Source organism: Megachile rotundata, chromosome 3 (genome assembly GCF_050947335.1).
Source record: "Megachile rotundata isolate GNS110a chromosome 3, iyMegRotu1, whole genome shotgun sequence".
NCBI classification, from domain to species: domain Eukaryota; kingdom Metazoa; phylum Arthropoda; class Insecta; order Hymenoptera; family Megachilidae; genus Megachile; species Megachile rotundata.
This window is the reverse complement of record NC_134985.1, coordinates 5789713-5813166: the sequence shown is the minus strand read 5'-3', so window position 1 is coordinate 5813166 and position 23454 is coordinate 5789713. Positions and strand designations below refer to the sequence as shown.

Here is a 23454-nt window from a genome sequence, read left to right as displayed (position 1 = left end):
ATTGTATGTTCCTATTTAAAAAACCCAAGGTGACCTTGACTTTGCCAAGAGAACAAACTGTTTTCAAAATTTATATTTATACCTGTATATATATATACATATATATATAGTCTCTATATTTTTTTTAATAAACATTTATTAACCTAAAAATACATAGATGTACATATTCCCCCCTACCCCTCCCATATATAAGTAAAACGTAGCAATAAGCGGTTATATTAGCAAAAAGAAAGATGGCGCGCCGAGCTGGCAAAAAAGTATTCTTGTGGAAATTAAAAACCAAAATGCAGAAGTTAACCGAACAGGTACATAAAAAATAGATATAAAAATATATGTGCATAACATAATCTCATTGTCCCAAAAATAAGAAGACGCAGGAGACCCCAAATAACGGTGCATAGGCACAAAACTCGTGGATATTGACAACGATAGACGTACCAAGCCCACCATGGGAAGAGTATAAAAACATCAGCAAAAAGGAACAACATCCCCGCGAAATGAACCAGGGACTTGCGGATGCTGCAAATGTACCATCCAGCGCTACAATGAATGTCTCTTGAGGACAGGAGACTCATCCACGGGGGAAACATCCTAATCCGTACATGTCTTTCTATTCTATTACCGACTGCACCATAAAAATTCGCGTGGTAATGGTATGGGGTAGCTCACGCGTGCAACATTGTGAGAGTAGATCACCGATCGATGGCGCAAGCGTTAGTTAGGAAGAAACAGCAGATATACTTTGAAACCAAGTTATTATAAATTATCATTCAGATATTTATATTATATATATTATTAATTATTAACCCATTATAAATTGCGTTATATTTTTAGTTATTATTTTATGTACTGTTTATAATTAATTACTTCTTCTAGTGAAACACTTATAATTCGCGTATCTAAAAATCATAAAAACTCCGATTTAAAAAAATTGGTGAAAAACTAATTAATAATAAATCAAAGCGTATTTTTATTAATCGAACTAATATGCATATTTGCTACTAAATAAAACGTAATAAAATAATAACTACTTTTTGAGCGGGAAAACCCCATGATTCTCTGGGTATAAAAGGGCGTGCAGTAGAGGCTGTGAAGGTAGAACAATCTTTGAAGTAATACGTGCCGGACTTCTTAGGAAGCGACGAACTAGAGCAGTTTTAACTTGTAAGAGCCTACAAGATTCTTAGTTTTGACTAAACAGCGGCTATCAGCCATTTGGATATTAGATCGTTGGGTAATTCTGGTAGCCGGCTAACGCAGGCTCCCCGTTCAAACGGTCTTGTATCTGAAACTTCGTAAGGAGAGTGCTATGCTCAGCCCCAGAAAGGACTCAGACATCAAACAAGAACTCTCCAGTCACTCACATATATTTCTTATTTTTCTGAGTTACTAACTCACCGTCAAATTCTCGGAGTTCGCTCTGGGTAGTTTAGCAGCCAGATAACGCAGACTCCCCATTATTAAGCGGCTTGGTCTCTGAAGCCCGTGTCTCTTGGGTGGCGTTTCGATAACTTTAATAAATAAATAAAGCCAAGTCATTTTAATTTGCAATCCTGTTGGTAACATGTCGGTCATTTGATTCTTGCATCGTTGGGCAGCTCTAGTAGCCAGCTGACGCAGGCTCCCCAATTAAGCGATCAGGTTTTGGGTGCCGATTTGTGCTCTGACAAAAAGGGCCATGAACTTAATTAGTTTAGAGTCAAACAAGGTGTAACTAATCCACGTTCACAATAATATAAAAGTAACAGTTTTTTATGATGTAGCTACTAACCATGATAGAAGGAAGCATTTGCAACATAATATTGGCGGATATAATATCATCACAAGTATGTTATATTTGCGGCTACACACCCAAAGAAATAGATACTGAGGCTGTGTACAATAAAACATGCAAAGTAAGCATGTACAAGTACGGATTGTCACCTCTGCACTTATGGATTAGGTGCTTCGAAAATTTATTGCATATAGGGTATAAATTACCCTTTAAAATATGGCAAGTAAGAGAAGAAGAAACCAAGAAACTTTTTTCTGAAAATAAAAGAAGAATTCAGGATCAGTTTAAGTAACAAATGGGACTGTTAGTTGATATACCAAAACCTGGATATGGAACAACAAACGATGGAAATACTGCCCGTAGATTTTTTAATAACCTAACAACAAGTGCTATAACGGGAATTAATTACGATTTAATTTATAAATTAGGAATCAGTCTTTCTGTTATTGCAAGTGGCAAAAAAATTAATGAAATCGAGTTCAAAAAATTAATAATAGAAACACATACAATATACTTAGAAAATTATAAGTGGTATTGTATGTACGTGACATTGTACAAACTTTTAGTCCACGGAATAGACATAATTTCAAATTCCATAAGACCCATAGGAAAATTGTCAGAAGAAGTCATAGAAGCACGACACAAAAATATTAGATACATGCGAGAACATCATACTCGCAAAAATTCGAGAGAAAACAGCAACAAAGATTTATTAAATTTACTCATAGTGAATTGTGACCCAGCAATATCGAAATTTAAAACAAAACGCAACAAAACTAAGAAAACTGAAAGTACAGACATAAAGGCAATATACAGGGTGCGACAGAGATACCTACCATATTTTAAAATGATACAGCGCCACCTATCGGTAAGTTAGCGAAACAACCCGATGCTCATTTGAAAGAGGACGGATGCCTATTTTATTCATTAGCACAGTTGATCGCCATGGCTGACTGGTCTGTCGAACAGCGCGCATATGCGGTTGAGTCGTATTTTCGCCATAACGATTCCTACATTCTAACGGTTCGCGACTTTCGAAAACGTTTTTCTTTAACCGGTAAAAAGGAGATTTTCACGCCAAAAACATTGAAGCTATGGGTCAAAAATTTCCGAGGCAAAAAATCTGAATGTGTCTGACCGAACGGTAAGACGAATACTCCACGAGGATTTAAATTATCATCCGTATAAAATTCTGTATACGCAACAACTCCTCCCCGCCGATCATGCCGCGAGAATCGCGTTCAGCGAAACGATGTTACAGAAACTCGAGTCGAATGCAATTCCACTGAACGCGATCATGATTACAGACGAAGCGCATTTTCACCTAAACGGCGACGTTAACAAACAAAATCTTCGTTACTGGAGCGACAAGAATCCGCGCATCATTCATGAGAAGCCCCTTCATTCGCCTAAAGTCACCGCATGGATAGGAGTAGCGGCGTGGGGTATGATCGGTCCCTACTTTTTCAACGGAACCGTCAACGGCGACCGTTACAAACAGCTGTTGCAAGACTTCATTCGCCCCGAACTCGCGCGGAGGAGGAAATTATCGCGTACCTGGTTCCAGCAGGACGGAGCGACTTGTCATACGGCCAGAGAAACGATGACTTTGTTAAGACGAATGTTTGGTAACCGCTTAATTTCGAGAGGCGCCGAAGTTGTCTGGCCGTCGCGCTCGCCCGATCTTTATGTTTGCGATTTTTTTTTATGGGGATATCTGAAGTCAAAAGTATACGAAACCAAACCTCGAGACTTGGAGGCCCTCAAGACTGAGATTCGGCGTCATTCGGCGGCTATTCCGACGACCATGTTGGAAAAAGTTTACGATAATTTCGTTTTACGGCTGCAGAATTGTATCGAAAATCGCGGTCATCATTTAAGTGATGTAATTTTTAAAACTACACGAATAAATGAATATACCAAAAAAATGTGCTTTCTTTCTCTTTTTAACGAGCATAAGGTCGTTTCGCTAGCTATCTGATAGGTGGCGCCGTATCGATTTAAAATATGGTACGTTTCTCTGCCGCACCCTGTATTATAACAACTGATTCGTCAGATGCGAGCTCCGAGCGCAGTACCGATTTTTCTGACAGATGTTGCTAGACTTAAGTATGCAATGTTATGATTTGACGGCGTCCATGAAATGCAGGAATGGTACGTTAATCACTCCGTGAAGATAGTTTTTTGAGTTTCCAGTTTTCTTTAAATTTTACTTGGTGCCGTTTATTAGTGAGGTCCTGTTCGTCTTGCTTACAATATATTGAACACTTAATTTCGGTAGTAAGAAGTTATAGAGGTGAGCGAAGGACTTTCCACCGCTATAGCTTGGGTCCCGAGGACCCAAGTTATGGAGGACGCCATCATGGCGTCCCAATCGACGCCACTAAGGTAAAGGGTAGGAGCGGTAGCACTGCCCAAAAAAGAAAGACTGTGATGGACGTGGAATCAACGCCAAAAAGGAAGGATGATAGACAGTTGGAAAATAGCTCCGCTGTCGCAGATCCGAATGTTACCTTATACCTGCCTGGACACAAGAGGCCTGCTTATGTTTCTCTGAACCTTAAAAAGCAGAGAAAGAAAATGAGAAATTCTCAAAATTTATTAAACGTTGCCAGGATTATCAGTTCAATTTGAAATTAAGCATCAAGGCTATGGAAGATTTGGGGTGAAGTTTAAAACGACCGAACTCTAAAAAGGCTTAATCCACTGATCCCAAGATTCAGGGTCCAAAGAAGAGGTCTAATTAAGCAGATCAGTGTAGATCACGACCTACAGAACTTAATAGTTAAATCTGTTTCACCTTGCAAAATCATCAACCGCAGAAGATTAAACAGAAGGCAGCTTAATCCAGAAACTAAGCAAGTGGAGTGGATTCCTTCGGAACCATTTTACTTACCTTTGGGGGAACGGTGCTGCCGAATTCCATTAAAGTTTACAACCTGGTGGTGGTACCAGTCGAAGTCTATGTTGAGTCACCGAGGACGTGTTTCAACTGCTTCCGCTATGGACACTCCAGTAAGCACTGTAGGAGTGCTCAAGTCTGCAGGGTTTGCAGATCTGCGGACCATTGCAAAGAAGACTGCCCTAATAAGGATGAGGTGAAGTGTCTCCACTGCAAGGGAAATCATAGAACTTTCGATCATACGTGTAAAGAGTTTCAAACTCAACACGAAATTTCTAAACAAATGGCTTATGCGAATGTAAGTTTCTGGGAGGCACGGCACTTTGTCTCCAAATGTTCCCAGTCTTCTAGCCATATTTCCAAGGCTTCCCCCCTAACACCAGAGCACTTTCCTCCTCTTCAAGCTGCCTCTCAGAGCAGCGTGTTATCTTTGAAGGCTTTTGGAGGGCAACAAAGGCCTGCTCCTCTCTCAGTTTGGTCCAATTCAAATTTCCTCAGTGGTAACGCTGCTTCTTCTGAAGGAAGTGTGCCATTAAGTTCTTCTGTTACTCATAAAACTATTGCATCAACTAGCAGTGATTGCTTAAGTGATTGCATTTCTTCCTTATCTCCGGTCAAAAGAAACGCTAAGGCTTCAAGTCTAGACAATGCTTGTTTGACAGGCGAAGTCACTTCTGTTCCTTCCACCCCTTCTCCAATTGTTCCTAGTTCAAAAATTGATCTTAACATTTCATTTCGTTCTTCCGTTAGCAAAGTACTCACTCACAGTCCCCCCAACGCTTCCCTATCTCCATAGGTTTCTACTTAAACGAAAACTTCCTCTACGACTTCTCTTTCATCTTCTTCCTCTGTCAAGAGTCTCAATTCTCTTATACAGTATAAGGTCAATCCCAAAAAGAAGTAGTGATGACTTAGTCCATAAATTTACTCCTTTGGAATTGTAGAAGAATTATTCCCAAATCTTTTGAGCTTCCTATTCTCTCTGTTCAAAAAGATATAATCTTGCTCACTGAAACATTTCTCCAACCGAACAAGCAATTGCATTTAAATGGCTTCACCATCCTTAAGGCTGACAGGCTGGGCTCCAGGGGTGAGGTCATTGCTTGCTTTATCAAAAATTTATTAAAATAGTTTCGAGCTCTTCAGATGAGGCAAACAAGGATAGTGAACAATTAGCTAACGAACTGAATGACTATTCGTTGGAAGAAGAAGATTTCGAATCCAATTCAAAGGGTGATGATGGTGATAATGAATGGAAGAAAATAACAGAAAGACATTTACAAATGAATGAGTATGCGGAAAAACAATTTTTAATTCACAGCACGGACTGCAACGATCCTGTTCCGTTATATAAATTATTCGTCACGGATGACATACTATAAATAATCGTTGAAGAAACAAATAAATACGCTACATAACGCATCAATAATTCTGCATGTAGCAGCAGAAGTCATCAACAGGCCTGGAAGTCTATTACAAAAACTGAAATAAATATTTTTATTGGCATCTTGCTAATTATGGGTATAGTACATGTACCAAAAATTAGATTGTATTGGTCTCAAAATGACATATATACAAACGCTCGTATAAAAAACGCGATGAAACGTGATCGATTTTTATCTATTCTCAAATATTTACATTTCTCTGACATTTCTCCAAGTATTTACATACTTGATTATATGCATTTGAAGCTGCGTCCCGCAAAGGTACGATAAAAATACAACTTCGTTAACTATATTTACAATGTAAAAATGAAAATTCCATTTTATCCGTATTTTATACTTACTCTTATACGTTTCATATAAAAAATTACGAGAGGATACAACAACGTTTAAATAGAAAAATTAACAAAAAAGTGTCATTTTTTAATATATTATTTAAACAAATGCGATTTTTTAAAATCCATTTGCACAGTTGGATTCCGCATTAAAAAATACACAACTTTGCAATTTAAACCATCCATCTAGCTCTACTGGTTCCCGAGATATTCTACAAAACGTGATTCTCGTCCCCCACTTTGAGGGCTATTTTCACCCCCTTAACATGAATGATGGCAGCTAAAAAAAAATACGTGTCGAATATTTTTTCGAGTACTACATTATATCCAAGTTTCATCAAAATCGGAAATTATCACTTCAGGATGGTCCCTTGTCAGGATCGTACCCGTAGATCCAACTTTCATCACCGGTAATGATCCTTGATAAGAGTTCCGAGTCATCCAAACACTGCTGCCGCAAATCTTGACAAATTTGTAGCCGGTGGTCTTTTTTTTCTCGCGACAGAAGTCTGGGAACGAATTTCGCAGCAATGCGGTGCATGTTCAAAATTGAGGTCAAGATCATTTGTACCTCCCCAAATGACATCATCATGATATCGAAAATTTGTTTGATGGTGATGCGTCGATCTTCATGCACAATTTTCCGAATTTTTTCCACGTTTTCGGAAGTGTTGCACGTGAGTGGCCGCCCGGATCTCTCGTCGTCTTCCAAAGATGTCCTGCCATTTTTGAATCGCGAATGCCACTCAAAACAGCTCGTCCAACCCATTGCTTCATTCCCGTAAGCCTGTTTTAACATTGCGTGCGTTTCGGTCGCCGATTTTCCGAGTCTCACACGGAATTTAATGTTAGCTCTTTGTTCCAATTTGGAGTTCATCGTAATTTCGCAGCGGAGCGCGCGCGTATGCTACTATAAAATTGTATAACACACGATTTAATGAACATATCGCTTCCAAACTTTGTGGCATTTGTCTTGAAGATTGTTATTCATATATTCTACGAGCGCATGTCAATTGTGTGCACCGTTTGGTCACAGCAGACACAGTCCGGGAACTCAATGATCGCACCTCGTATATAACTGCTTATTCAAAAGCAATTATTTATAATATAATAATAAATTATGTATAATATATTAAGAAAATTCTTTTTTATACAAATATCACTCAAGATCTCCTATGCTACAAATTTTGAATAAGGACCATATGTCCATTAAAATGTACATTTAAAAATTATATATAAATGAGTAAATATTTTTGTAAAAAGTATATTGTTGCTTTCATTCACATGAATTAAGTTAATTTTAGTATAAAAATAATTTTTTCCTAAACGACAAAAAATTCAGGTCTGAAGAGGTTAATTTAGAAGGTTTTCAAGAATCCTCATATTGGTTATTTAAACATTCATATAATATAGTATCCCGAAAAACAACGAAACTTATTACGCGGCATTATAGTAATAATTTAAATGATATAAATACATCAGCCGAAAATTTTGTAGCACACGCGCGGCAGTATTTTGAAAGTCACCCGCAAGTAACATTTTTAATGCTGGCCAGAGTGGTTTTAATTTGTAATGCACTCTGGCAGAACATTATCACATCAGGGGGGAAAAAGAAACAGGTGTTTTAGTACAGTCCATGACAGCAACCACCCATAGTTATACAATCGAAACAACAATTTCTACTGACGGTCAATTATTGTCACCTCTTTTCATAGTATTGAAGGAAGTAAATTGACGAAGAAGTTATTTTGGACCTGGATAACATCAATATTTTTCCTACACATTCCAGAAAATACAATTTTACTTTTAGACTCATTAAATGGCTATGATAAAGAAATTATCGAAAACAAAGCACCAAATGGAAAACAATTGGAAGTGCTGCAAATCCCAAAAAATACTACACCTCTCGTTCAATCACTGGATGTATACGGATTCCGTATTTGGAAAAACTTCGCTCAAAAAATTTCTGACACAGCAATTACTCTACAGATTAATATTAATTTATATGCAAGGGACAACGTCTTGAAATTACAATCAATAATCCACAACCAATTATCAGCACCACGGTATAAACATTTATTTCAATATTCTTGATATCGTTCTAGCTATACAGACAACCGACCGGAGGAATTCGAAAATCCAGTGGTGTTTTGTTGTACAAAATTAGATACTATAATATGCAATCGTTGTGAGGATGTGGTAGCATTTAAATGTTCTTGGTAAAGAACATTTATGTTTTAAACACTTTTTTATAGAATTTCACTATTGCGAAAATTATGTAGATTAATCACTACAAATTACGATCCCCCTTATTTTTGATAAATTTATTTTCTAGCAGGATTTTAAAACACAATCAGCTCTCTTCAGACTTCGAGGCATTTACTCGATGAAGATCCTAGTCAAACGCAAGAGGAGCTTGCAAAATCATTGAGAGTGTCAACAAGCAGTTTCCGTACGATTAAAGTCCATGGGAATTATTCAAAAGTAAGGCAATTGAGTGCCTCATGAACTGAAGCCAAAAGACGTTGAAAGGCGATTTGTCGCTTGCGAGCAGCTGGTACAAAGGCAACAAAGAAAGGGGTTTTTACATCGGATTGTTACTGGAGATGAAAAATGGATATTCTATGATAACCCTAAGAAGAAAAAATACTACGCTATGCCTGGTCAATCGTTATTATCGACAACAATATCAACACCGAAGCCAAATATTCATGGTTCAAAGGTCATGCTCTGTATCTGGTGGGACCAAAAGGGTGTTGTGTACTATGAGTGGCTACAACCTGACGATTCCATAACGGGCGATAGATATAGGCTGCAATTAATTCATTTGAGCCGTGCATTACAAGAAAAACGGCCTGAATACGAGCAAAGACATGACTCAGTTATTCTTTTGCATGACAACGCTTGGCCTCACGTCGCAGAAGTCGTGAAAACCTATTTGGTAACGCTCAAGTGGGATATTTTACTGTATCCGCCGTATTCGTCGGACATTGCTGCTTCTGATCACTGGCAGTTCCGACGGATGATATTGTATATGTCGATGAAACATGGGAAGGCATTTTTATGGGACCACAAATACGCAATTAATTGATTTTTAAAGATGAAGATGAAGAATTAAATTTATATAATAAGAAGAAGAAGAATTTAAAGATGAAGAATTTGAAAACCGTTTGTCACCATTAGGAAAGGATGTGTGGATAGTGTTTAAAAACAATTGTGAAAATTTTCTTGGGTTGCACCGTTCAACAAATTACGTACAAATTGTTGAGCAATTGCTTTACGTCTGTAAAGAAATGGGGTGTAACATGTCACTAAAAATGCATTTTTTACACTCTTATTTAGACTTTTTTCCTAAAAACCTGGGAAACGTGAGTGATGAGCATGGTGAACGATTTCATTAAGACATTAGTGTTATAGAAGAACGCTAACTTGGAAAAGATGTATCTTCCATGTTAGCGGACTATTGTTGGCAGTTGAAGAGTGAAGAAAAAGAAGTAAATAAACGTCAAGCAAGAAGAAACTATTTATAAGTATGTATATAAATTTTAGTATTCTCACATTCTTCACAAAATATTATAAAAAATGTTATTTACAGTTTTTCTAGTGAAAAGAAGATTGTACAAAGTGAGCCCATGCTACTGGCAGCAATAAAAGAAGAGATAGTTTTTCCATGGGAATTACACAGTCTACATAGATTGCTGAAGAACATGGGCTACAAGTGGAGGAAAAGTAGTAATTTTCGTAAGATACTAATAGAAAGGCCAAATATTGTCACGTGAAGGGGAAAATATTTAAAGGGGATCGACTATTATAGAAGACAAAACAAAAATATTGTATATGTCGACGAAACATGGGTCGACAATTCCCTATGTTTTGGAAAGTGCTGGCAATATGAAATATGTTAGGTGTTTAAAAAAATACCAGCTCTTCTCATCAATATATAATTATTCACGCTGAAGGAGAAAATGGATTCGCGAATGGAGCCGAATTAATTTTTAAAGCTAATAGTACAACAGGAGATTATCATGGACAGATGAATTCAGAAAATTTTGAAAAATGGCTAATACAAAAATTAATGCCTAATTTAATAAGTAATTCCGTCGTTATAATGGATAACGCGCCATACCATTTTTTAGAACTTAACAAAGTCCCAACCAAAAATGCAACGGAAAACCAAATGATCGAATGGCTGTTGACAAATAATGTAACGCACGCAGAAAGTATGCGAAAATTCGAATTGTATGATTTAATAAGCAAAAATAAACCACAAGACAGACAATTTAAAGCTGACGAAATATTAAAATTGCATGGACATAATGTGTTAAGATTGCCCCCATACATGTACGACTTAAACCCGATATAATTAGTATGGGCTCAAATTAAACGTACACTATGGGAGAAAAACATATCAACATTAAGCAACGAGGCATTAAAATCATCACTAAATGATACTATAAACGCAATGACCGAGGAAAATTGAAAGAATTATTATATCATATTAAAAATGTCGAAAAAGTATATTGGGAGAAAGATTCACTAATGGAAGATGTATTAGATACGAGGGCTGTATCATAAGTACCCATGTTTGCCGGCATATGGCACCACTGACGCAAAATTTGTATGCCAACATGTAGTACCATCATTACAACAATGACTGTCAAAATTTCAGACAGATTTATCGCGTAGTTTTGTTTTGACAGCTGTTGAAAGTCATCCAGTTCGTGTTTATTTGCAATCATGGAGAAAGAGCAATACCGATCAGTGATTTGATTTCTTCTTTTGGATAGGAAGACGTATGAGGAAATCAAAGTGAAGTTGCATGTCGTTTTGTAAGGACCATGCACCTTCGATGACTACCATCAGATATTGGTTTAATGAATTCAAGCGAGACCGAACATCCGTTTTTGATGAAGAGCGCCCAGGCCGTCCAATTGAGGTGACTACGGAGGATATGGTTAATAAAATCTGACATCATGCTTCAAAGCTACATATATTATATTTTGCAAAAGTAAAACCGTCATAGATTTATACGTCTTCGAAAATGTCAAGTTTCGTGCCTGAAAACGTGCATTTGTGGCACGCATTACTTTTTTCATTTAACCAAAAGAAAAAAGCCGCTGAAAGTCATCGTTTGCTGGTAGAAACTTATGGTGAGTATACTCTAACCATAAAAACATGTGAAGCGTGGTTTCGAAAATTCAAAAGCAGTGATTTCGATGTGCAAGACAAAGAACGTTCTGGTAGACCGAAAAAGTTTGAAGATGCGAAACTGCAGGAGTTATTGGATGAAGACCCAACCCAAACTCAAAAAAAATTGGTAGAAGCGTTAAATGTGGCCCAAGAAACGATTAGCGACCGATTAGGAGCAATGGGGAAAATTCAAAGGATGGGAAGATGGATGCCACATCAATTGAATGTCAGGCAAATGGAAAATCGAAAAATCGTCTGTGAAATGCTGCTTCAAAGGTATAATCGGAAGTCATTTTTGCATATTCTGAATGTTAATTATTTAACGATAACTTGTGTACGATTAAGTATCAAAATGTCAGCGAATACTTCGGTACAAACTCCAGACTCATTTGGAATAACATTAATCACCTGGCAAAAATGATTTGACATAATGCAAGAAAACAAAGAAAACACAAAGGATTGTTATCCTAATCGCGAAGCGTTCACGATAAACGAAACTAATGCCGAGGTAAACCTGCAAGATTTATTAAACCATACAGCTGTCCGTCTATTATTATATTTACAAAATACATTGAACAATTTAAATAACGACAGCGATATGAAGTCGTTAGAATTAATTAGTAAATGGGGGTGCGATGGGTCCCAACAAACGCAATATAAACAAGGATTTTTAAGAAAAACCGATTCCGATTCACATATATTTCAAAGCTCATTTGTCCCGTTACAATTAATTTCTTCTGTTAGCAAAAAAGTAATTTAGCAAAATCCAACACCATCCTCTCCCCGGTATTGCAGGCCCATACCTATTATGGTACGGACAGTGGTACGATACGCGTACCCAAGTAGCTACCACTTGGGTGGAGACGAAGGTGTTGTTAGTGGCGCAGTTCCGACGGACAATGCCATTCTCCAAGATGCTTCAGGATTTTAGCATACATAACAATTATAATGACCCAATTTATATGCTATCAGTACCATTATCGAAGAAAAGGACTAAACAACGTAGCAATTAAGAAATATTTAGTTATATTAGTATACATTTATTACTTTATGAGATGGTATATAGTTTTTACGGTTTTTTCTTCTCTATTATTGCAGGAAGAATTTATAATAATGCATGAAGACATGGGAACAGCTATTTTAAACAAATTAGAGGTCTTCGATGGTAGCGAATCCCCACTAAATAGAATGGGGATGATCTAATTAACGATACAACACACGTAGCAGGGAGACGTAATTGGAAATGGAATAGAGGGACCTGTAAAGCCCCAACAAATTATTATTATTACTATAGAAAGTCTTAGTGGGAAAAAAAAATTAATAGTGTAAATGTTTTTTGCTCTTCTAATATATATTAGTAGAATTTATGACCTAGATATAAGTTGATTATATATATAATTATAACAATTTAGAGACCTGTGGTCCAGATGTTTTTGAATTATATAACGACTGTATTTTAAGATTAGATCTTTGTAAATAGATATAAAAAATAGACGAACCCGAACTAGTGGTGGAGACACAACTAGAGGGGGGGGGGGGGGGGGAAATAATTAGTAATTAAGGATGCATGGTAACAAATATGTGGGACATTGTCATTTGTATGTGCGCGTATAAGCATGGAATGATGGTGTGTGCGTGTTGGACCTATTTATTAATTATTTGTCGCTCCATATAGGCTAGTTTTGTAAATATTTAATTTAAATTATTTATTTACTTAACCTAACACCCCCTGGGGGGCGGCCCCTTCTGCGCTCCCACAGATGCAAGACGTACCCTTTCAGGGGGCTACCGCCATAGCCGGTCCCAAGCCCGTGTTGCGAAAGGTAGAGGGGCCTAACCTAATTAACCTTTAGTCCCCAGTCGGCCATCCAACGCCGGGTGCGGAAGAGATGCCGAGAGGCGAATGCTCCGCACTCGGGCTGAGGCACACCAACTTGGCGATGGTTTCGACCCCCGAGAAAAAAAAAGATGCTTCAGGATGCGGATTTGTACGAGGCGAAACCAGGGCACTCACTAGGGGACTGTTGTTTCCAAAAGATTAATACGATGTGGCGATTGAATTTGGAACTGGGTGATAAAAAAATCATCGATATGGTTATTTTTGGAGTGCGGGACGAAACCGTAGCCAGGACGCTGCGATCTATGAAAATGGACGACCCAAACGACCTGTATGCATGCATGTGCACGATTCTCAAGTACACTGACAAGTAAAAATGGTCGTCCCAATATAGAATTCGCATCTTGCAGTGATAGGTACGTATGGTCGCGTAGATATTTATTATTCTCACTTTATTATTTCAATACCTGATTATCTCTTTATTTACTTATTTATACTTAAGGTTATTTAATTTAATTATTACTTATATTTAAGGCCTAAGCGGAGGACAACAGCAGAGATTCGTGCATCTGCAACTGTGGAAGAATTATCATGTGCAACTCAAATTAGCCTCCACAATTTGCATTGTGGTTTGCGGGTAAATTGGCAGACAACCGAACTTTTGTTCCAAATGTATTTTTCACAGATGAATGTATATTTACTACCAACGGGCAAATATGTCATCAAAATGCACGAATGTGGTCGTCAGAAAATCCACATTGGAAAAGACAAGTAAATAACCAATTTAAAGCAAGCGTCATGGTGTGGTGTGGAATTTTCAATAGAAAAATTTACGGACTGTATTACTTTCAAAATTCGATTACCGCACATTCAATTTAAACAATTTTTTATTTCCTATTTTGTAGGAATTGAATCTCCAGGATAGGAAGAACATGTGGTACCAGCAGGACGGAGCTCCTCCACATTACGCAAAAGAAATCAGGGAGTGGCTGCGTAAAGTATTCACAACGACAAATAGATAGGCCGTGGTGGACCAATTTCTTGGCCACCGCCTGATTTAACCTCGTGCGATTTCTTCTTGTGTGGTTACATTAAACAAGAGATTTATAAAACGCCGATAAACAATATAACCGACTTAAAAAATAGAATACACAATGCATGCGTAAATATTCCGTGCGAAATTATGGACAACGTGGAGAACGAATTTGTAAAACGTATAGAAACTTGTATTTCAAATAGCGGAAAATATTATCAAAATCGGAGAGGGACACTCCTCTAAACAATATTTCGATAAGGTATGGGAAGAAATCTTCTTCGCGCATATTAATGATAAAGTCATCTGTCTTCTGTGCGGCAATAAGCACTGTGTAGTTAAAAAATATACAGTAATCCCCTCTATAACACGATACTCTTATAACGCGTTTTCATACAACACGATTTCATGTCCCTCATATAACACGTGTTTCTCCCCATGTAACGCGAGGATTCCCCACGTTATATTTCTGTGAAATTTATAATTTGACAGTTCACAATCAATTTCGCGTACGTTTGCACATTGTGTCAATTGTGTTCTTATAAAATTAAATTAAATTATTTTATTCAATTTGTGTACATAGTTTTTGAATTGTAAGAATATTGATTATATCTACTAAAAGGTGTAGAGATTTCATTTTTATAATTTTTATTTTAAATAAAATATTTATTTCTCGACCATGACAAGTGCAAAGAAAATAAAACCTAAATTAAACAGGAAATTTATTTCTCTACAACAAAAAATTGATATTTTGGATCAGTTAAATAATAGTAAGAAACCAACATTTTAAACAAAATGGAAGTAAAATTAGAAGTGCTGTAATCTCTAGATCGTTGCAAACCTTAAGTAAATCTTCACGTGTAAAAGATTCATTAATACCAAAAACAGAAAAATGTTTGATGATTTGGATAGAAGATTGCAATCGAAATAATATTCCTATAAATAGTTGCTTAATAAAAGCAGAAGCCCAACAAGTTTTTACTCATTTAAAGGAATTGGAAACTGTTTCTTCCGACGAGCCAAAATCAAAATTTATCAATAGTAATGGCTGGTTTGAAAGGTTTCGAAAAAGATTTTCCTTGCATAATATTCAAATTCAAGGAGAGCGCGCTTCAGCTAATTACGAAAGTGCTCGCAAATTTAAAGGAGAACTTCCGAAGATAATTGAAGAAGGCGGATATACAGCTGACCAAGGTTATAATGCCGACGAAAGTGGCTTCTATTGGAAGAAAATGCCTAAGCGTACATATTTATCGAAAGACGAGAGATCTGCTGGTGGGTTTAAGGCATCTAACGAGAGGATAACCTTGTAATAGTTAAAATTGATTCAGACTGGGTAGTGAGAAACCTCGACGAAGCGGTAGGTAAGCAAGCATCTCGCTACAACTTGAGACGTAGGGACGAACAGTACCGTGTACATGTAGGTGATCTAGTGTTGCGCTATAATCAAACGTTATTGTTGGCAGAAAATAATATCGCCGCGAAATTAATGCCAAAGTTCCTAGGCCCGTACCGAAAATTTCACTGATAATTTACGAAATCCAGGGAGCGACGGATCGCCAACCGACAGATCGCTCATACAAATTGGTTATGGGTAAACTGCGACCATACGCCCCATCGCATCGGTTACGGAGAGCCTCGACGACCCCCAGCTACTGGGGTGCGTCGTGAAAGGTGATGGCATTTGGAAAAATTGCGAATATTCGTCCTTATACGGTGTGTCTACGTTAATTGGTTATTATTCCGGAAAAGTCTTAGATGTTTTTGTAAAATGCTCGTATTGCAAGTTTTGTGAAGCGTGGAAAACAAACTGAATACAGCAGAGTTTGAAAAGTGGCAAGAAGATCATTTTGAAAAAAACGAATGTAGCGCCAATCATCAAGGATCAGCTGGTAGTATGAAAGTCGCATCAATCGTTGCAATATTTCGACGCTCTTTCGAAAAATACAGCCTAAGATACAGAAATTATATTGGTGACGGGGACTCTAAAACATATTCCAGAATTATCAATGCGGAACCTTATGGTAAAAATTTTGTAATAAACAAAAAAGAATGCGTAGGACATGTACAAAAGAGGATGGGCACCCGCCTACGCGATTTAGTCAACAAAACTGTTGAAAAAAAAAAAAACCAAGGCCAGTAAAACAATAAGAAAAAAAACTCTTTCTGGCAAAGGCAAACTTACTGGCAAACTGATTGATCAATTAACGATTTATTACGGCCTGGCTATAAGAAGAAACTGTGATTCGATACAAAATTTGAAAAGCGCTATATGGACAACGCATTTTCACTATAACTTCACAGACAAAAATTTACAGCACAATAAATGTCCAAACAGCCCTGATTCATGGTGCACTTGGCAGCGTGCCTCAGTTACGAACACACATTCATCATTCAAACACGATTACGATCCATTACCAAGTGACGTTTCTGCAGCTATCAAGCCCATTTATGAAGAGCTCAGCAAAGAAAAGCTTTTGGAGCATTGTATTGGTGGCTTTACGCAGAACAACAATGAAAGTTTGAACCAGTTAATTTGGAAAATTACTTCAAAAATACTTCCTGCTGGTTCAGAAATAGTTGAGATTGCTGAATTTGTCGCTGCAGGCACCTTCAACGAAGGAATCTCAGCTTTTTTGCTTTTTATGCACGGCGTGGATGTTAAACTTGGCCGAAACAGCCATGAGTATGCCCGAAAAGAGAACAAGAACCGCATACTCGTAGCCGAAAAAAAGCCGACGCTGGGACGAAATTCAAACGTGCTCATAATACTGTATCAAAAAAGACTACAAAATTCATCGCAAGAAATTATTCTGAAAATTTGTCTGAAATAACAGGCAAGCTAATGAATTTGTGTCAAGCGTATCTCAATATTTTCATAGTCATGGCGCAATAAATATTTTCAATTCTGACAAAAGTGGATTTCAACTTGAAATGCACTCTGGAAGGATGCTTTCATGGAGAGGTGAAAGACATAGAGTAACAGCTATACAGTCATCTGCATTAACTCATTCTTACATTATACAACCAACCATATGAGCTGATGGTCAACTTTTGTCTCTTCTGTTTGTCGTTTTGAAAGAAGTAAGTTGTCAATTAGGATCACGGGTAAGAAGTAGAATATTTACGGTACCTAATGTTATTATCGGTGTATCAACATCAGGCAAATTAAACAACGATCTTTTGAGACAATGGTTGGAAACAGTATTTTTTCAAAATTCATCAGATAACAGTATTTTATTAGTGGACTCAGGGTCAGGATATGATCAAAATTTGATAACAAATAACACTCCATCAAATAAAACCCTAACAGTTTTGACTATATCAAAAACCCCTACTGGATTCAGACCGAAGATGCGCAGCTGGAATTACTTTTTTGGTGGTGCCTGATTCTGCCATGTCTTACGACGCCATCATCGGAGAAGACATATTGGGCCACGAGAAGCTCTACATAAAAAAGGTCCACAGGGAGAAGAGGTTACTACATTATCCGACGGAACGGTCAGCTGGAGCAAAGGAGCCGGTCGGAGGTGCAACCTGGTCGAGGATCTACCCCCTGAAATCAGTCAGTCCCATGGGACTCTGTTGCAGCAGTATGAACCGATGGTTACAGAGGATTATAAACTCCGTAGCCCGCAGTTGTATGCAATATAGAAAAACAAGAAAACGAGAAAATAAAATACTGAATGAAAATCGTCAAAAAAATATTGCAGCGTGAGTACAAAGAAAATTGCACTCCGAAAAAGATTCTGATTATGGAGCAAATGCTGCAATTATTTATAAGTTGAAGCAAGCAAAACATGTGGAAATACTCCGTATTTGACAAGGAAGAAAAGATGCTATTCAAATAGAAACAATTGGACAAATAAAAAATCCACGGTGGTACAACTACAAATCGAAACTTCTGACGGCATCCAATTTCGGAAGTGTGTGCCGTCGAAAAAGTGGCACATTATGTGCTAACTTGGTTGAAAGATTAATATATCCAAAAATCATTAACGTTCCTGCAATTAAATACGTGCAACAGTGCGTTGCCCGTGAAGAATTGAAGAAATATACAGGGAGAGATATTAAAGAATGCGGAATCTCCATCAACAGTTCCCATCTGTTCATAAGAGCATCGCTAGATGATGTCATCGATGAAGACGGTATCGTGAAAATAAAATGTCCCAAAACTGCCGAAAATTTGTTTCCGGAGGAAGCAATTAAAACGATTCTATCTATCCGACGAATATTTGAAGATGCTGCAGGTACTGCGCTAAGCAGAAGCTACCAGTACTTCTACCAAGTGCAAAGCAACTGCAAATAACAGGTAAAAAGTATTATATATTTTGTATTTGGACCCTGAAAGAGATAAAATATACTGCTGTCCAAAGAGACGACGTATTTTGGTAAAACGAAATGTAGCCAAAATAGATTAAATTTTATATGCAATGCATGTTACCGGAGTCCATAGATAGTCGGTACAACAGGGGTATGCCCGTTAGGGAACCCTCATTCATAATAGAGGAAAGAGAGCGCTTGAAAAAGCGGAAGAGAACTCTTTCCGAATCTAACACAAAGATTGCAATGGTCCAGTGTCGTAGTGAATGTACGATAAAGTGTATTTTTTCCAAAAAATGTTACTATTCTACATTGTGAGTGAAACTCGTGATTGCGACCAAATAAAGTAGCAAGCGCGTTGTTTTTACGATGCAAAAGCGTTTAGAAATTTTAGAAGATTTAAAAACAGTTTCAATTTCAACTATCGCAAAAAGACATAAGGTACATTACACTACTATCCAACGCATCCTAGAGAAGGCAACAGCAATTTTTAAATTTGGACAAAAAGGTAAGCAGAAGAAAAGTCGTCAGAAAATGAGGAAACCAGTGAGTGAGCAATTGGGGCAACGGCTGATTACATGGTTTGCCGAAAGAAGAGCTATGAGGGACTTCGTATCTGATGCGTTATTATTAGAGAAAGCAGCGGAATTAAAGCCGTACGATTTATCATAAAGTATTAACTAGCGAGTTTCATTTTATTAGATTCACAATTATCTATTACGTATTATTTAATTTGTCGAGTTTCTAATATTATTATTATTAAACAATCAAAGTCTATTTAGTTTCTTTTGATTAAGCCAGTATACTTTTCATATTTTGTTGTTATTTGTTATTTGTTATCTGTTAAATTCATCATTTTTATTGTTTTATTGAATAAACCAAATTGTTGAAAGATATTGACCTGTGGATTTCACTCCTTAACCGCACACCACAAGAATCACAAACGCTGTTAAAATCTGAGCCTAGTTCCAGAATCGTTACATTTTGCAGAAAAATTTAACAGATTCCGCAAAGAAATTAAACATTCGAGAATCTTTTATTTTACAGATAGACAATGATTCGAAACATGTTAGCAAAGTGGCACAAAAATATTATAATGAAAATAACATTCGTTTATTATCATAACCAACTCAGTGCTCCGTTTTGAACCATTGAGTATTTGTAGGACCATTGGGACAGAAATGTACCTGAACATTGTAGAAACAATAAAAATTGATTTCAAGTGATGCTATTAAAATAATGGTTTCAAATAGACTAAAATGCAATTAATAAATTAATACAAAGTTTGCCGAAATGCTTTCAAGAAGTCATAAATAACCGATATCGCTAAACTTCATATTAAGGGGTAACACTACTCTAGGATTTTCAGAAAGTCGATTTTTTTTTTTTTTTTTTGCATGGATTGAATTGAAATTTTTACAGTAGCTTCACAACAATATTATCTTTGGAAGTACGTAGCTGTTTTTTGATTGAATGTAAACTTTTTTTTTTATAAACAATTTAGTGCTCATTTTTCATGCAAAAAGTCGATTCATTCCTTAGAAAACGCATAACTTCCACAAAAATTGATTAATCAAAAAACTCCTACGTACTTCTAAAGCCAATAGTATATAGATTATAAATTCTTTTGATTTTTTATCCCACAACTCATACATAACGAGAAATCCGTCCTCCCGTGGGAGTGCTTTTACAAAAGCTGTTTCCGCCGATCGGCTCTGTCGCCTCCATTTTGTACGAAAATGACAATAAAAAATTATTTTGTCGCAGTTCAATGTGTGTTAAATAAACCCTCTGAAAAGAAATTCTTTTCCGTTTATCGTTCTTCCAAAAAAAATTGTCAAAGTTAGGCCTCTTTTTCGAGCTCTAGAGTGGTGTTACCCCTTAAATGTGTATTTTTTGTTATTGCAAACTTTGCTTTTTTATACAATCAATTCTGGTCAACATACGATCATATTATCATTTTAGAATACATTGCCGTTTTTAAAACGCCATTATTGTATCAAATATAACGAAGAACATGATTAACAAGTAATTTGTGACATAATTCAAATTAAGAGAATAAGATTCAGAAAATTTAAGTTTTAGCTGAATCTGAGGTGTGTTGTGTGATCAAATTTACACATTTCGTTCAATAACCAAAAGGGACTAAAATAAAGAATAAACAGCACGAGTTACATAAAGTCGCTGTAGCGGCACATGGTTCCCAGCATTGGTAGAAATTAGCATTGACCGTTTACAGATGTTCAGGTGTAGGCAGTTAAGCCTATCCTAAAGTCTGTAAGTCGGCGAAATTATTTTATGTTTTTTTGGACGTGCGTAGCTCAATAGGCTACCCTACCATAAACGCTGCCAGCCATGTCCCGTTACGATTCATTAGGCCACATGGTCAGCAGGGGCCGGAAGGACACTTTCGGTTAACAAATTGTGATTTATAATACTTTTTCCCCCGCCGAAAATGGGTGGTCTCAGCGTGGAAAATAACACCACCCTCTACTGGGTAAGGAGTTACGCCTTCTTCAAAAACCTTATATATACTGCGGAAAGGCGTCAAGAAAAAGATTATCAGTCGAGCCTCCGTTTCTGTAACATCGCATATTCCATAGTACTTATTAAAACCTCATCTCTTGCAGACATTCTGTTGCAAGTATTATTCATTTACCTCACCTACCTCGCGACAGTCGCGCTGTTCATTTTTAGACCCCTTCCCGCATAAAACGCAATGTAATTTTTCGCATCGATAGTGTAGAAAAATTACAAAAATAATTTACGATTATAACAAATAAATGTCACTTAAAATTGTGTTACATCGTAACACATTCCAGATTATTAGTTTTCTAAACATAAGTATACTACTATATGTTTATTCAATACACGCAAATTGCAAATAAAAAGATATTTGTAATATCAAAATGCCGATCACCGAAAACTAGTACTAGTTACTGCCACTAATAAATTTAATTACTTTTCGATCACTGGAAACAATTTGTCCTAAAATTCTTTAATAATATTAATCCATTCTACTACCTTTTAACTATATTTGTGATACTGATATATTACAAATTTTCGTGAAAATATCACATTAATCGCTTTCACGTTCTTAGAAGTTCCAACATAAACAATAGGCGTTCGACTTGTTTTGGGATAGAACTGCAATAAAATTCTAGCATATGGAAGATAAATCGCGGTTAACCGCCAATAGCGGTTAAGTTTGAATACAATTGTTGGATTTATTAAACACAAACTAAGTATTTTCTTCTTCAAAAATTATCGGATCACAAAACTTTCTCTAACGTTGAAGGTTCGAGTCAAGAAGATACAGCTGCGTTCTTTAGCTGTTTATTTCAACTGTAGGACCCATAGAGTCTATTGACTTACAACGAATTTTTCCGCAACGACCTTCTTCATTCTAAACGTTATCTTTGAAGAGAAAAGACGTACTTTTCGTGTTTCTAGATCCAGTATTAAAGTTTCTTTTTACAAACTATTTCTTTAAATTATTTTATTTCGCCGCAAATTTCCTATAATTGTATTAAAAACTGTACTACAATTGCTATCTTAATATTAGATGATATTCGTGCGTAATATATGAAGCACAAGTAAAAAGAAGACGGTCATATACATAGTTGCGAAGCGCACGGTAGCCTGCCTGAAAATCTTCAATTGACATCAAGTTACATACGCTACTTATTTTCTTATCCTTAATATTTTACATTTAATCAAATACTGTAATTAATATTACAACAGAAAGTCCAGCAAATTACTTTGATATCTAAACTCTTCTTGCTACGGCTATATTCGTTCTTCACAAACATGCAACGACAAGTTAAAAGAAAAAGCATAAGAATGTCGTTTTATACAATTTGCAATATTCTCTCGTAAAAAAAATAATCCTTTTTGCACATTATACCATGGAATTATATCTTAATCCAATTCACACTGCCAATTTTTTAATTAACGAGTCGATGAAAATTTCTTCAATCAGAAAGGTACAAAATTTAAACTTCGTCTCTTTCGAACAAATTTTACGCGGAATAATGTCTGATGTTCATGTATTCTGTATGTTTGTAATAAATTGAATATCCACTTATTAATTCCGCTCTTCGATTGTTGATTAAACTGATGTCTTGTATTCTTCTTCAGCACTCGATGACAAATTGATTTACGATTTATCGGCAAAGCTTGCGTTCAAATCAGTATTTGTAGGACTAATTTGGTTCGATCTGTTCTCTTTGGTAAGCGGACATATCTTTCTCAAAAATTTTGATGGTTGAACTCAGTGACGTAGCAACAAGCTTCAAAACATTCATAATCAAGCGTTGAGTGCATCTTATACATATACTTCTTGCAACATGCGAAATATTTTCTTTGCTGTATCTCGTGAAAATTTCATTCCAAAGCAATAATAAAACCGCTCTGAATCTTACATTTCGAATGATCACTCTTTTCAATCTTTTCAGCCTTATATCAAGTTTTTCGTATCAGAAATGCCTGCACTGCTTCAATCCGTACATTATTTCATCAGAGACGTAACTTCGTTTCCAGACACCTAAAGTTGGCTTATTTTTGTATATTATAGGTATATAGTATTTCTTCATTAATATTTCTATTTAGACAAACA

The 23454-nt window shown here is 36.5% G+C and overlaps 2 protein-coding genes across 3 annotated transcripts in view; one reads left to right on the top strand and one right to left on the bottom strand.

Annotated features, from left to right (window-relative positions):
* LOC100882786 (uncharacterized) overlaps positions 1 to 23454 on the bottom strand; it is a 275505-nt gene that overhangs the window by 168547 nt on the left and 83504 nt on the right. The gene's annotated exons all lie outside the window — the stretch shown is intronic.
* On the top strand, positions 13043 to 15201 carry LOC105663523 (uncharacterized). Its single transcript, XM_012293027.2, has 3 exons — positions 13043 to 13896; positions 14015 to 14251; positions 14386 to 15201. The coding sequence occupies exons 1-3, from the start codon at positions 13814 to 13816 to the stop codon at positions 14390 to 14392; spliced, it is 327 nt and encodes a 108-aa protein (XP_012148417.1). The 5' UTR covers positions 13043 to 13813; the 3' UTR covers positions 14393 to 15201.